The sequence below is a fragment of the Urocitellus parryii genome, chromosome X, assembly GCF_045843805.1.
Source record: "Urocitellus parryii isolate mUroPar1 chromosome X, mUroPar1.hap1, whole genome shotgun sequence".
NCBI classification, from domain to species: domain Eukaryota; kingdom Metazoa; phylum Chordata; class Mammalia; order Rodentia; family Sciuridae; genus Urocitellus; species Urocitellus parryii.
Genome location: NC_135547.1, coordinates 13,541,539 through 13,556,570, shown reverse-complemented (window position 1 = coordinate 13,556,570; position 15,032 = coordinate 13,541,539). Strand labels below are relative to the sequence as shown.

Sequence of the window (15,032 nt, the reverse complement as noted above, 5' to 3'; positions counted from 1 at the left end):
CATTCTGTCCATCTATAACTACAAAAAAAATTAAAAAGAGTAATTATAAGACTAATTTTTTAAAAAGTCTCATATTTAATAGGTGATGAGACAGTCAAGCCCAAGTGTCAAAGTCTGTGGGTTATCACTTTTATCATATTCCCTCCTGCGAATATGCTTTGTTACACCTGGCAAATGTACCAACTATTATCATCATTTTAATATTATACTTAACACTAAAAATACTGCATACTACCTTTATCAGGTAGGTATGTTCCATTTACTCCTATCAGATTTCTGAAATACATATGTGGAAATATTTGAAATATAACATTTTCAAAACCTAAGGATTCCTAAAATTTACTTGAATCAAAAGAATGCAATTTGGAACTGTGTTTAGCTGGATGCCCCACCAAGAAAATTCACAGAGCCACCATCTCATGATTTTTCCCTGGGGATATGGAACTGAATAAATCTAAGAAGAGGTGTCATGAGTTGACACTAGAATGGAAAGACATGGAAATATCTCCAAGAGGCTGGAACGACATGGAAGACTACAGAATTTGGCATTCACTTCATTTCCTTCTTGAAACTAGTAAGTTGTGGTCGTACAACATGCTGACCAGGCCTTGTATACATCAATATAGGCCATTCACTAGCTTCACGATATTAAAATAAGAACTTAGAATATTACCATATTACCATTGTTCAAGTGCTTCATAAATATTATTTTATCTTTACACTAACTTCATGTCATATATTACTATCCCTATTTTATAAATAAGGTGTCTGAGATCCACAGAATTTACCTAAAGTTATACCACTAGTAAGTGATGGAAGTGAAATTAAGAGCAATCTAGTTCTACAATTTGTACCCCTATGCCTTACAATATAGCCTCTTGGAGATATGTCCTTGTCTTATTTACCATCAAGAACACACAAATAAAATGTAGGCTCTTGTAGCTATCATGAGACTATTCTCTGCAGATCCCAGCCTATCATGGAGAACTGAGAAGGGAGGACTATTGTACATATGATTTTTTTCCCAATACATATGTGCCTATGATAAAATATAACTTATAAATTAGGCACAGTTAAGAGATTAACAATAACCTAATAAAATGGAACAATTTTAACTATATATTGTATTATGTGCACTCCTCTGTCCCCACCCTGAATCTCCCTTTTTCTATCTTTCCCTCTCCCTCTTAATATTTTTGGAGCACAATTAACCACGGATAACTGAAACTGTGAAAGTGAAACTGAGGATAAGAGGTGGAGGAATTCTATATATATGAAGAAATTAATGGATTTCTTTCTGAACCACAGTTAGCCTCTGCATGGTTCATTAGAACTTGGCCCCTGTCCTCCCTTCATACTTGAGGGATTGGAATCCTTCATGAAAGGAAGTTCCTTCTGTAGAAAGGTATGATGTTATTTAGGTTTATGGAGGTGCAGTGTAGAGAAGCTGGAACTTAATATTCTACAGAAGTGATTTTGAACATGAGCTAGGACTTGCGAAATTGTTCATACATCTGTGACTATATCAGTACTGCAATTAGACACAATGCAGCAGCAGCTTTTATCGTTAAGATAAAATCAGCTTTGAGATGCACAACATTGGTCCAGTGAGTGAAAAATATGGCTTAAGCCCCATACCAATTCTGCAACTACAGAAATAAAATGAGTTTTGAATTAATTGATGATATTTACCTTTAAGTTGCTCTGATTTTGTCTCCAAGTCTTCTTCCCTGGTACAAAAATATGAAAGAAGAATTTCAAATCAGAATTAAAGTCAACACTTTTAATGAAAACACATGTGAATTTATTAAATAATTAGAGTTCATAGTCCAACATGTTTGTATTAGTATTTTTAAATCACACTATAGGAGACAGTTATTGGTTAGACATAACATACCATTTCAACTTCTTATTGGGCATGATTTTGCTAAGTACTCACCCATTTCCTCAAACATTCTCTTACTTGCTAAGCACAAAGCTAGGTATTAATGCTCATAATTATTTGTAGATTTGTAAATATTTTCAGGTTTCATGGTCATTCTAACATGTAAACATTTAATCAGATTGTAAATCATATGTGGATCAAAAATTCTCTTAAAAATTCTAATTTATCCTAGAAATTAGAGAATCTAACATTTATTTGACACTTACTGCGCACCAGGTACTGATGTAAGCCCTATGGACACATTCTCTTTTATAATCCTCATATCCTCCCTGGGAGGTAGGTAAGGACTCCTATACTCATTTCATAGATAAGGACTAAGGTCAGTATATTGTTCAAGAAGCAGAGGTAGTTGTTTAAATCCATATAGTCTACAATTAGAGTACATGTTTCTAACCACTATCTAAACTAACATTTCAAAAATATGTTAAAATTCCCCAAATAAAGAAACCCTTCATCAAAATTCAAAACTTTATTATTTTTTAGGTCTCACTTATGGCTTCTTTTATTTATCTCTGGAACATTTTCTGACAGTGATGGAAGAATTATTCTTGACTATGTACATAAAAATAAATTTAAAGATCAAGAAATTATGAATTGAGCATGGTTTTTGAAGCACAACTTTTCATTTCTCTGTTTGTACACAATGTAGTGTCACACCACATGTGTATTCATACATGTACCTAGGATAATGATGTCCATCTCATTCCACCATCTTTTCAACATTTTAATTTTTATTTTTAAATAATTTATGATATTTATAAAGGGCGAGTCCCTGTATTATTGAGCAATAAGTTAGACGTTCCTAAAAAGCCAAGGGCATGGTCCAAAGAGTAGATTAAGTTATCAGGGCTGCCAAAAGGCTGTCCCCCATACAAGTTACATGGACTCCCGTCTCAGCAAGAAGAAACACTGTTTATCCTTCAATTCTCAGTGGCAGCCAGGCACACTCAGGAAAAGGATGTAATGTTGTACACTCTAGGTTTTGTATACTTCACTTTCGTTTATTAAAATATAAATCTATTGTGCATATGATTTTTATGCATGATTATTATATAATCACATATAAATATATAGCAAATTTGGTGGGAATTACCATGTAAAATCAGTTTCTCAAAAAAAACCCACTTTGTGCCCCACTTTAAAGAAACCTGATATACAGAGGTTCAAACTTATTTCTAAAGTTAACTTAGGAAATAATCATTGGTTTTACTAATCAATTTTTTGTAAATATATTAAGAGAGGCAAAAGGAATATATACACAACTAACTATAAAAATATCTTTTGTGAAAATATATTCATTCTTTCAGCAATATAAATATATACAAAATGATGGAGTGCCATATGATACACTAAGCTCTTTGGGGATGCACAAAGATGAAGTGTACCCAGTCCATGCTCTTAAAGAGCTTATAGTCTAGCAAGTGAGTCAGAAAACAAGCAATTATACTAAAGCTGAAGAAATACATACTAAAGCTGAAGAGAACTGGGAGGCCTGTTATCACGGCATGAACACCTAACTCAGGGGAGGAAAGAGATAGGAAGAAAAAGCTTACCTGAAGGAAGTGGCCTAGAAATATAAAATCTGAGGGAGAATTAGGAGCTACCAAGGGAAAGGGAGGCAAGAGTGTATGTGTGAGTAAGACATGGAAGAAAAGGAAGGAAAAGCAGGCAGGGGGAGTGTGGAGACAGGGAGACTGTTGCAGTTGTCAAGCCATGGATGTTAGCTTGGACTAGGAAAGTGGCAGTAAGGAAAGCAATAGGGATGGAAAAGTAGATGGGTAAGAGAGGTACTTAGGGAGTAAATATCCACAGGATGTAGGAGTTTTTGATCTATTAGAGGTGGGGCAGGAGTAAGAAACAAGAACTGAGGTCCTAAGCTTGGGCAACTAGGGAAATCATAGTGCCATTTGCAGAAGAAGAAAAGGTCTGCAGGAGAAAGGCATTCATTTGGAGTGTACTGAGTTTAAGTTTCCTATGAGAAATCCAAGGAAGCAAATTGTAAGCATAAGTCTAAAGCTTATAACAAAGATCTAGACTACAGATACTGACTTAGAAGCTCAAACCGCATTTAATGCTTTATCCCTCACTGAAAATGTCCTTCCAAGATTCCTCTCTGTCCTTGTTGATAATTCAACAAATATTTTTTATATCCTGCTAGTTGCCAGTCACTGTGCTAAGTACACAATTCAATACAAAGAAAAAAATGAACAAAAACAAAGAACAACAAAAAAAACAGTTTGACTCATTTTTATGAAAAATAAACAAATTTTGATTTGGTTCAATCTTGTATAATTGTCTTTGCAAAACTCCTAAAGAACAGCCTGGAATAGATTGTTATAATCCCCATTTACTCACAGAGCAATGTAGTAAAAGGAACAAAGTTTGCAGCATAAATAATGCTTTGATTTCATTTTCAAACCATGGTCAATAATGGATAAAATCATTTATGTGTCCATGCCATTTATTCATTAAGCTGCCTTCTTTCTCATAAATACATTAGGCAGTCTTAACTAAAGCAAACCCAAGCTACTTCCAACAAATGGCTGGGTTGTGGAAGGCATGAGAGTCTTTCAAAAGAATGAAAGCCAGATTCGCTTTAACACTACCATTTTTTTTTTCTATTTCGAATGGTCATTTTATTACAGATTCTGAGTTTAGGAGCATAAGTTATTTTTTACATGTTCATTTTCAAGGGTAAGTTTAATACTGAGAATAATGGGTAGTCATTATGGAAAAAAATGGAAAGAAAAAAGTTCCTTGTGGGCAGAACTCAAGAATGAATTGCTGCTGAATTTAGATGCCAAACTGGTTTTTCACATGTACACAAACTCAGAAAATGTACTGATAAGTAATATAATAAAAATGGGTACCTTTTGAAAAAAGCTTACATGCTTGAAAGAAAGAGTATCCAATTCCCACTGCAGAAGGAAAGTATAATTAAATAAGAATATGAGAAAGAAAAATGAAACGATACAAAACAAAATTCTCTTTGAATGATTAATGACGCCAGTGGGTCCTGAACAATCTATTCACAACCCTGATTTTCAACCTAAGATGCACCACTTCAGAGGACAATTAAGCAAGAAGTCTTAACTAGAGGGAAAGGACAGTTTATTAAATGTCCCTTGGATATTTAACTGAGTACTCTTATAGTCTACAATGTTTTTCACTTTGTCTTCACAATAACCCTTTGAAGTCAGGAGGTTATCATGGTCCTTATTTTACAGACCAAGAAATTAAAGCTAAAAAAGGTTAAGTAAACTGCCCAAGGTCACACAGCCAATGGAGCCAGAAATACCTAACAGTATATCTTTTGCTTAGGAATATCAACCTGTTCTCATAGGTAGTCTCACAGCTCTTGGATTTTATCCACTCCCCCCCCCAACTTTTATTTTTTTAAAATTAATGTTTTTTAATTTATATATAACAGTGGAATGCATTATAACTCTTATTACATATAAAGAGGTCAATTTTTCATATCTCTGGTTGTATACATAGTATATTCACACCAATTTGTGCCTTCATACCTGTACTTTGGATAATAATGACCATCACATTCCACCATTATTAACAACCCCCTGCCCCCTCCCTTCCCCTCCCAACCCTCTGCCCTATCTAGAGTTCATCTATTTTTCCCATGCTCCCCCTCCCTACCCCACTATGACCATTCCCCTTTTTTTGGTTGATTTTTTAAAAACTTTTTCCCCCAGTATGTTTGATATTTCTAGCATCTTCAATATAGGCAGCATTATTCATTTCAGGCATTGCTCACAGCTTTATTTTTAATATTTGTATATTTCATAACTATAACTATTTAACTTTCATTGTCTTATCTTAGTTTACTTGCTTCCACCACCTTTTTTTAATCTGATCCACTTCTGTATTTTTATGTTCATTATCTCTGGCTCAAGCCTTCTCTGAATTTCAAAGCAGTTTCCCTACACTAGTGAAGTCTCTGATTCTACCTACATGAGAGAGAACAATTTTAGTCCAAGTTCACCCATTTCACCAATTTAATGCCTCAAACACCAAAAAACTTTCCCGGAAGAGGCCCTACAGGCAGCTCAAGGAAGTCCTTGGGGTAGTAGTTTTCATAGTAGTTCAAAACCATTATAAGGATAATTTTTTCTCCCACAGAACTCAGAAAGGAAGTGGATGTTACACAGTTAAATAGACTACAAAGATTAAAACTTGAAAGTGGACTCTAACAGGAAATCACCAATAAAATTACTGTTTACCATTACCTATTTAGAAAAGAAAAACCATCCTATTATCTAAGCCATTCACATATCAGAAGCATATAAGAACCAAGTAATAGTTGGACATAATAGTTTAACATAGTAAAATTACTTATTCAATAAGTAATATGAACACATATGTATATTAGTTTCATATACCTTCTACCACCTACTGAAGAAAAGTGTCAGCTTGATGCCAATACCTTTTCACACTCATTTTTAAGGGTAGAAATAATCACTCCTGAGATGTCCATCATCCTGCACTATTCTGTTACTACATTTTATGATTATACAATAGTCTCAATGTGACTCCTGCCTTTCGCAGTATCACTTAAATATGGCCAAAGATGCTAAAATAAAATTTTAATATATCAGGCCTGAAAAAAGAATTCAGCATCAAGAGTAACAAAGTAAATAATAGTAAGAAAAGCAGAGATAGATAAGTTAAATACAAGAGATTTTTACCATGTTTAGTTGGAAAAAATGGTGCTCTAGCTCTGATCAAATTTTCAGAGGCAGGTACCACAAATTGGATTGGCCTCACATGCTTATCTCTCAGGTTCCTGAAACCAGCCTGCTGATTCTCAAATATAGTTCTAATATTTTCAAGCTTGAGTTGGACAGTCTGCATTTGAACCTGTAGGTTGCATAAGAATTCTATGAAGTATATTGTGAAATGGGATCAGAACAAAAGCCGTATTACATTTCTCACATTCAGACAAAAACAGTTTAAAATACAACTAGAAGAAATTTAGGAAAATAACAGAAAGTGGAGTAATGTATTTTCTTCAAATGGATATAGAGCCAAGACCTCAAAACAACATGAGGAAGAAATCTAACAAGCAGTCATAAAATCGTTTTAGAAACAATCAAATGAACAAATTGTCATAGTACTTTGTTACATCTTAGTCTGCTCTTTAGTTCTCAGTGTGTTCCTGGCTCCTCAGAGCCACCAATGGAAAACATATCCTTCTGCCCCTCCTAGATACTTTGAAGCAACTAGAGTTAAGCTTGGTTGCTTCCAGAGAATCTCTTGGTTATTGCCAAAGCATGTTTCTGATCTTCTGGGGCAACCCTAAGGATCTGCAGCTAGGCATGGATTTACATATTGCTCCAAATTTAGGGTCATTTACACATTTTATCAGCAAATAGTATCACAAATGCTCTTATCTACAACATGATAAGAGCATTTGTGATACTTCATGTTCTTCATGTTCCAAGGGAACAGTACCAAACCAACCTATAGCTCTCCCGTTAAACCATACCAACTTCTACTTGCTCCCCCTCCTCCAAGAATACCCAGACCCTTTCTTTAATCCTTCATTTCAAACAGAGTAGGAAAGCCAGATCTGTGTTCATAGAGCACCTGTAGGTGGCCACTATGGCACAAAGGAAAGATGCTTGAGGTAGAGTGCTTCTGACATGGGCCCAACATTCTATATCAGCTTTGGCCCCGTCTGTAAGAGCTCCTAGTATATTTTAAAAGTTTGAAAATAATGAAATTGGAGCTCACAAAAGAAATTAGTTTTCATTATATAGTAAGCACATGCCTTTGGATTTTTTTTAATATTTATTTCTTAGTTTTTGGTGGACACAACATCTTTATTTTTATGTGGTGCTGAGGATTGAACCCTGCGCCCCGTGCATGCCAGGCCAGCGTTACCGCTTAAGCCACATCCCCAGCCCCGCCTTTGGATTTTTTGATGCTTGACAGTGGTACTATTATCACCTCTTATTCTCAAGAAGGACTGCATACATTCAAGTTGACAAAGTTAGTTGTAAGATAAAAAAGAGCTTATGGTACAATAACTATGATTTTCTTATTTGTTTCAAAAACAAAACAAAACAAAACCACCTCCTACCTTGAGTTCAGGAGATAACATTACATCAAATTCATACTGCAGGGTTTCAGCATCATAATTGATAAAAGGTAGAGCCATTTCAAGAAAATTTTCAATGTCTTGAAGGGCTTTCTGGGCATCTTCTTTAGACTGAAACTTATCCATTTCCTGATTAGCTAAAAGACATTCCCCTTCATCACAGCACTGACGAGCCTAGTGAGAAAATCAAGAAAATAAATATGAATGAATAAAGAGGAAACAGGTTTGCCGTTAAGAGAGTAGTCATCAGCCCTCACTGCTGTGAATTAGGATTGCTTTCAGAGCTGTTCAAAGATAAAGATATCTGGGTTCTGCCCCCAGAAATTCTAATTCAGCAGCTCTGGGCTATAAGTCAGACATTTATACTTTTACAGAGCTCCGCAGGTATTGCTGATGCACAGTCAAGGTTAGGAAGCACTGCATTTATTTCATAACAAGTAATTTATTCTGCAGCAGGGGTCTGGCCATTTTCTCAATACTAACACTTTAGTTGCACACTATTTTCCCAAAGTCAATAATTGAAATATGAAACTTCTAACAAACTATAAAGTGTAATATAAATGTTTATTGATTGCAAAGGACAAGAATAAATGTTTCCTTACCAGAAAAGATGTACAAATCAAAATGTTTGTGTTCAGATGTGATGTCTGTAAGTGATACTCCTATTTTACATTCAATTGACAATGCCAGATCTGTATGGTGACTTTTCAATTCATTGCCTAATCAGAAAAGGGCTCAGATCCACAAGACATGGAGGAGTATTTTCCAGTCGCTATTTAATTTTTTAGAGCTGTACTATAAAATGTGAAAGGAATTTCAAGCTATAGAAAATGCTCCCCAGACTTTTAAAAGTGTTCTGAGCATAAACTGTCACCAGCAGAGTCTTCAGAGATACACTCAAAGTAGAAAGGAAGCCATTACCACCACAATCTTGATATTCAGAACAGAGGGCAAAATTTGTACTGTACCAAATCTGCCATGAATACTGTTTCAGTAAATAGATAGACTGAAAAACCATAATCAAACTCAGTCCTTAAGACCCTTTGAAAATTAAATTCACAGCTATACCAGACTCTGATCCTATAGCCTCTGAAAAGATAAAAAGTATGCCATAAAGGCAATTTATGTCAGGCCAGGAGAACCCAAGAATAAACTTACTCTCTTTTTCAGAAACGGATCATTCCCCATCACACTACCTGCTGTAGGAGTTTATGCATTTTGAAGGTCCTGCTAAGCTGAATCCGTTTTGCCTTGATCTCATTAACCAAAATATCAGAAAGGTAACGTAGCTCATTGCATCTCTGGCAGATTAAATCAAGTGCATAATGGTGATTTGCTGCAAGCCTGTGTCCATGTAATATCACAAATCGGGCTTTTGTTAATAGATCCTGGTTTTAAGAAAGAAAGAAAATAATGACTGCATGACCTCTGTTCATACAGAGGAAAAAAAGAAAACAATTTAGAAGCAAATTGTTTGAGCAGGGGACATACATGGCCAAAAAGATGATTTGATGCCATACTTCTGCAGGCTGCCCTCCCGAAAAAAAAAACTTAGTTATAATAATTAGCTAGAGCAGAAGCTTATGCATTTCTAGTTACAGAAATTGAAAATTAACATCCCATCCCACTGAGAATGTAGAAGAGATTTACTTCTCCTGATATGTACAGATTTAAAACACAAACACATACAGCAATTGAGATACACACCAGCCAAGCAAAAGCTAATGTACTTCATATCATTCCAGGCTTGCAAATCTCCTTATAATCACTATTCACATGATTACTTATTTTTATTGGTGCATTATAATTATACCTAATAGTGGGATCAATCTCATTCCCCAGTTACCTTCCCTTTTTTTATAGGGTTCACTGTGGTATATTTAAACTGGACACAGCATAATTTGGTAGACGTTGTCGTCCAGTACTTCTCCATGCCCTCCCTTTCTCATTCCCTATTAATCCCCTTCCTCTACTCTGCTGGTCTCCCTTACTATTTCCATTAGATCCTTTTCCTCTCTCTACCTTCCAAATGAGAGAAAACGCTCACCTGAGCACTTTTTTTAAAAAAATGTTTTTTTAGTTGTCAATGGACCTTTATTTTATTTATTTATATCTGGTGCTGAGAATTGAATCCAGTGCCTCACCTGTGCTAGGCAAGCACTCTACCACTGAGCTCCAGCCCCCCACCTGAGCACTTTTAACATACCTAATATAAATCTCAAAAGGGAATTTTGCATCATTGCTTCTGCTCTGTCAACTTCTAACTCCCCCAGTATAGTGACTAAATCATGGGAGGAGCTCAGGAAATGCACATCAAGGCAAAATAAAGAAAACTAAAGCAAGAAATGATAAAGGGACTAGCCTGTCTAGCTAGTGGGAAAGCCAAGATTAAAATGGGGAGTTGCTGTTTAACGGGTCTAGAAATTCAGTTTCAAAAAATGAAAAAGTTCAGAAGATCTCATGCATAGTGACGTGAATTTACCAAGCACTACTGAACTAAACATTTAAAATGGTTAAGATAGACAGAGCTTCAAGATGGCAGAACAGCCAGGTGTGGTGGGGCATGCCTATAATCCCTGGGCTGAAGCAGGAGGATCGTGAGTTCAAAGCCAGCCTCAGCAATGGCAAGGCCCTAAGCAACTCAGTGAGACCCTGTCTCTAAATAAAATACAAAATAGAGCTGGGGATGTGGCTCAATGGTTGAGTGCCCCCGAGTTCAATTCTTGGTATCCCGGCCCCCAAAAAATAGCAAAACAGAGACAGTGGACAGTAGTTTGCTGCTGATGGAGAAAAGGAACCATGGATAAGCATTGGAAATTGATGACACAGAAGACTACCTGATGGCCAGGCGTGTTGGTGCATGCCTGTAATCCCAGCAGCTTGGGAGGCAGAGGCAGGAAGATCCAGAGTTCAAAGCAACTTTAGTTCAATCCCAGTACAAAAAAAGAAAGAAAGAAAACAACACGGTAGAGTACGGAGAACAGCAAAGCAGGAGAAATGGAATATCCCAGCTCCTGGTACTCAGCAGCTTAGTGGGGAAAGGGTACTGTCCCCTCTGAAGGGATAAAGGTGAAAGAGTCACACAGCATGGTGCAGAAGGCTGAACCTTGCAAATAAATAGTCTATATAAATAGGTGACCTGCATAAAAAGCTAGCTTTAGAGAAGGAACTCACTGCATCTCTCAGCAAACCCTCAGAATGCTATAGCCAAGAGCCATCTTGCAGAGGGTCCTATGGTTAGAGACTAAACTGCTAGGGGGGTCAGAAAACCTAGCAAAATCACATCTCAGGGACCCAGTGAACACCTCATCACATTGGGGAAGCAGCAACCACACAAGACAGGGCTTGAAGGAGTGTCTGTGATAAAAAGCTCACTGAGAGGTATGTGCTGCGGGGGGAGCGTAGGCTGGGACTGGGGCAGGGCACACAGACATTCAGCAATCCTGCTCTCTGTGCCATAAAGTGACACTGATCATGTATTGTTTCACATGGGGACCAAATCTGAAGGCACCAGGATTGAGACTAGCAAAATACTTGGTTCCCATACCCTTCTAAGACAGAACTTGATGGTACAGTTATTCCCCTCACCCTTAGAGGTATTCTGTGGATCCACAAAGGCATGGACAAATGTCACCTCAGGGAACACAACATAAAAGCCTCCAGAGCAAATATATACCTGTACAGCACCACACTCACCAAAATGTAGTAATGTAAGAAGGGCTCAGCGCAGCGCCGACGTTTACCGTAACCAGGGTGTGCACAGTCTATAAAGCCTCCAGAGAGGATCTAATTCAGGTGTGGTGAACATTCCCTTAACTTGTTCATTGGGAAAGACAGAGCACAGCTTGTTTTTCTGCCCAACCTTCTGGGGGGACCTGAGAGGAATTATAACAAGCTGCAGCTGTGACCCATTACCCCTCTCCTCCATACCTGGTGGATTTTATTAGAAGTGCCAGAGGGAGAGAAGTGGTTCCAAGTGTGTTGCATTACAGAAGCTACTTAAGAGGGGGTTAGGGATGAAGATTAGTGGTATAATGCTTGCCTAGCAGGCATGATGCCCTGGGTTCAATCCCTAGCACCACAAACAAAAAACCCAAGAAACCAAAAACTTCCTACATCCAAAAATGAAAAATGATAAACACAATCAGGACAGCATGGGAAAGAAATAAATCTTGAAATAAGGGGAAAACAAATCTTCAGAGAATTAGGAAATAATCAAACATTATTAATACAGATAACCGAAAAATCTAGATGAGTAAGACAGGAGAATATGAACATAGAATATTCAAAACAAACAGAAGAAAAACAACATAACTGTAACCAACTACACATCACACAACATATTTCAATAATAATCCTGAAAGCAAATATGTTAATTCCCCAATTAAAAGACACAGATTGGATGTATGATTGGATTAAAATTCAAGATCCAATAATCCACTGCCTGCAAGAAACTCACCTCACTGACAAAGATATGCACAGACTGAAAGTGAAAAGATGAAAAGTGATAATCCATGTAAAGAAAATCCAAAAGCAAGTAGGAATAGTGATTCATATCTGACAAAGTAATCTATGAGCCAAAATAAGTTAGAAAAGACAAAGAAGGTCACTACACATTGACAAAGGGAACAATTCATCAATAAGATGATTATAAATATATACATATGCACCAAACATTAGAGCTGCCAATTTTATAAGGCAAACTCTATTGGACATAAAGGGAGAATTCACTCCTAGTACAATAATAGCAGGTGATTTTAATACCCTCACTGTCACCAACAGATTACACAGATAAATAACAAAGAAACATCAGTTATATTATACTATAGATCAAATGGATCTATAGTATTATTAACATTTTGTAGATTAACAGAAATCTACAAAATATTTTATTCAACAACTGCAGAATACACATTCTTTTCATCAGCACCTGGAACTTTTTCCAAAAATAGTTCATACATTAGACCATAAAACATGTCTTCACAAATTCAAAAAACTGAACTAATTTCTTGCATCTTATTGGATCATAATGGGATGACACTAGAAGTCAACAGCAAGGGAAATTACACAAACATGCAAAATGAACAATACACTTTGAAGGAACAGTGGGTCACTGAAAAAATAAGGGATGAAATTGTAAAATTTCTGAAGTCAAATTAAAATGGAAACATAATGTACTATCAGAGGCAGTTCTTTTATTATTTTTTATTTGTTCTAATTAGTTATACATGACAGCAGAATGCATTTTGACATATTGCAAACAAATGGAACACAACTTCTTATTCCCCTGGCTGTACATGGTGCTGAGTCACACCACTAGTATAATCATACATGTATATAGGGTAATAATGTCCATCTCATTCCACTGTCCTTTCCACCCTCACACCTCTCCCCTTCTCTCCTCTGCCCAATCCAAAGTTCCTCCATTCTTCCCAGGCCACCCCCCATTATGAATCAGCATCTGCATATCAGAAAAAAACATTTGGCCTCAAAGGCAGTTCTAAGAGGGAAGTTATAGCTATGAGTGCCTACATTTTAAAAACATCACAAATAAATAATCTAAAGATGCATCATCTTAAGATCTTAGGAAAACAAGAACAAATTACTATATTTCACTGCATAAGCATCACCACTATATTAATATGTATTCATAAGTATTCTATGCATCCTAATCTTGCACCAAAGACATTTAGTGATAAATGATATTTAAGTAATACCAGCACATTATTTTTTGTTTGTTTGTTTGTTTGTTTGTTTTGGTGCTGGGGATTGAACCCAGGGACTTGTACATGTGAGGCAAGCACTCTACCAACTGAGCTATATCCCCAGCCCTCCAGCACATTTTTTAAAAAGCTTTACATAATGCTTGTATCCTACTTTTTTCCACAAAAATAGAGCATAAAATCTGCAATGATTATGTAGTGAAATATGGTAAAACAAAAATAAGCAGAAAAAAAAAGAAAAATAAAGATCACGACAGAAATAGAATGAAATAGAGACTAAAAGAACAATATAAAGGATCAGTAAAACAAAGAGCTGGTTCTCTGAAAAGATAAACAAGACTGACAAACCCTTAGACAAACTAACCAAGAGAGAAGACCCAAATATATAAAAATCAAAGACAAAAAAGGGGATGCTACCACAGATACCACTGAAATCCAGAAAGTCATTAGGGAATATTTTGAACAATCATTTTCCAATAAACTGAAAAGTCTAGAAGAAATGGGCAGATTTCTAAATATATATGACCTATCAAAATTGAACTAGGAGGATATAAAAAACAGAACATGAATAACAATGAAGCAATAATAAGAAGTCTCCAAACAAACAAACAAACAAAAAAAAAGCCCAGGAGAAGATGATTTACTGCTGAATTTTACCAGACTTATATTAAAGAACCCAGACTTTTATTAAAAAACTATTATCAATGCTCTTCAAATTATTTCATAAAATAGAAAGGCAAGGAACACATACAAACTCATTCTATGAAGCCAGTCTTAGCCTGCTACCAAAACCTCATAAGAATACAACAAAAAACAAAACTACAGACAAACATTCTTAACATATGTGATGGAAAAATCCTCAATAAAATACTTGTAAATTGAATTTGACATCATATTTAAAAGATCATACACCATGATCAGGTTGGTTTCATTCCAATGTAGCAAGAATAGTTAAATCCATGCAAATAAAAAAAATTGATAAAGCACATGAATAAAATCCAACAAAAATATCACACAATCACCTCAACAGATGCAGAAAGTCTTTGATAAACAACTTTTCATTATAAAAATAACTTAGGTATAGAAGAACCATATTGCAATATAATAAAGGCTTATCTACAATGAGTCCATAGCAAACATCATACTGAATGAGAAAAACTGAAAACATTTCCTCTAAGATTGGGAACAAGACAAGGATGTCTACTTACTGCTCTCAATCATATATAGTACTTGAAATTTTAGCCAG

General features: G+C 35.9%; 1 protein-coding gene across 2 annotated transcripts in view; it reads right to left on the bottom strand.

Annotated features, from left to right (window-relative positions):
• The window catches only part of Mcf2 (MCF.2 cell line derived transforming sequence), a 76,639-nt gene that overhangs the window by 25,556 nt on the left and 36,051 nt on the right, over nucleotides 1-15,032 (bottom strand). Inside the window, exons 10-14 of one of the 2 annotated variants that reach the window (XM_026392224.1) lie at nucleotides 9,260-9,451; nucleotides 8,046-8,237; nucleotides 6,649-6,820; nucleotides 4,816-4,863; nucleotides 1,693-1,730 (exon numbers count right to left, since the gene is read on the bottom strand). In XM_026392224.1, the coding sequence (XP_026248009.1) occupies nucleotides 1,693-1,730; nucleotides 4,816-4,863; nucleotides 6,649-6,820; nucleotides 8,046-8,237; nucleotides 9,260-9,451 (642 nt within the window). The remainder of the gene's footprint in view (nucleotides 1-1,692; nucleotides 1,731-4,815; nucleotides 4,864-6,648; nucleotides 6,821-8,045; nucleotides 8,238-9,259; nucleotides 9,452-15,032) is intronic. The other variant, XM_026392225.2, reaches the window with a different exon arrangement.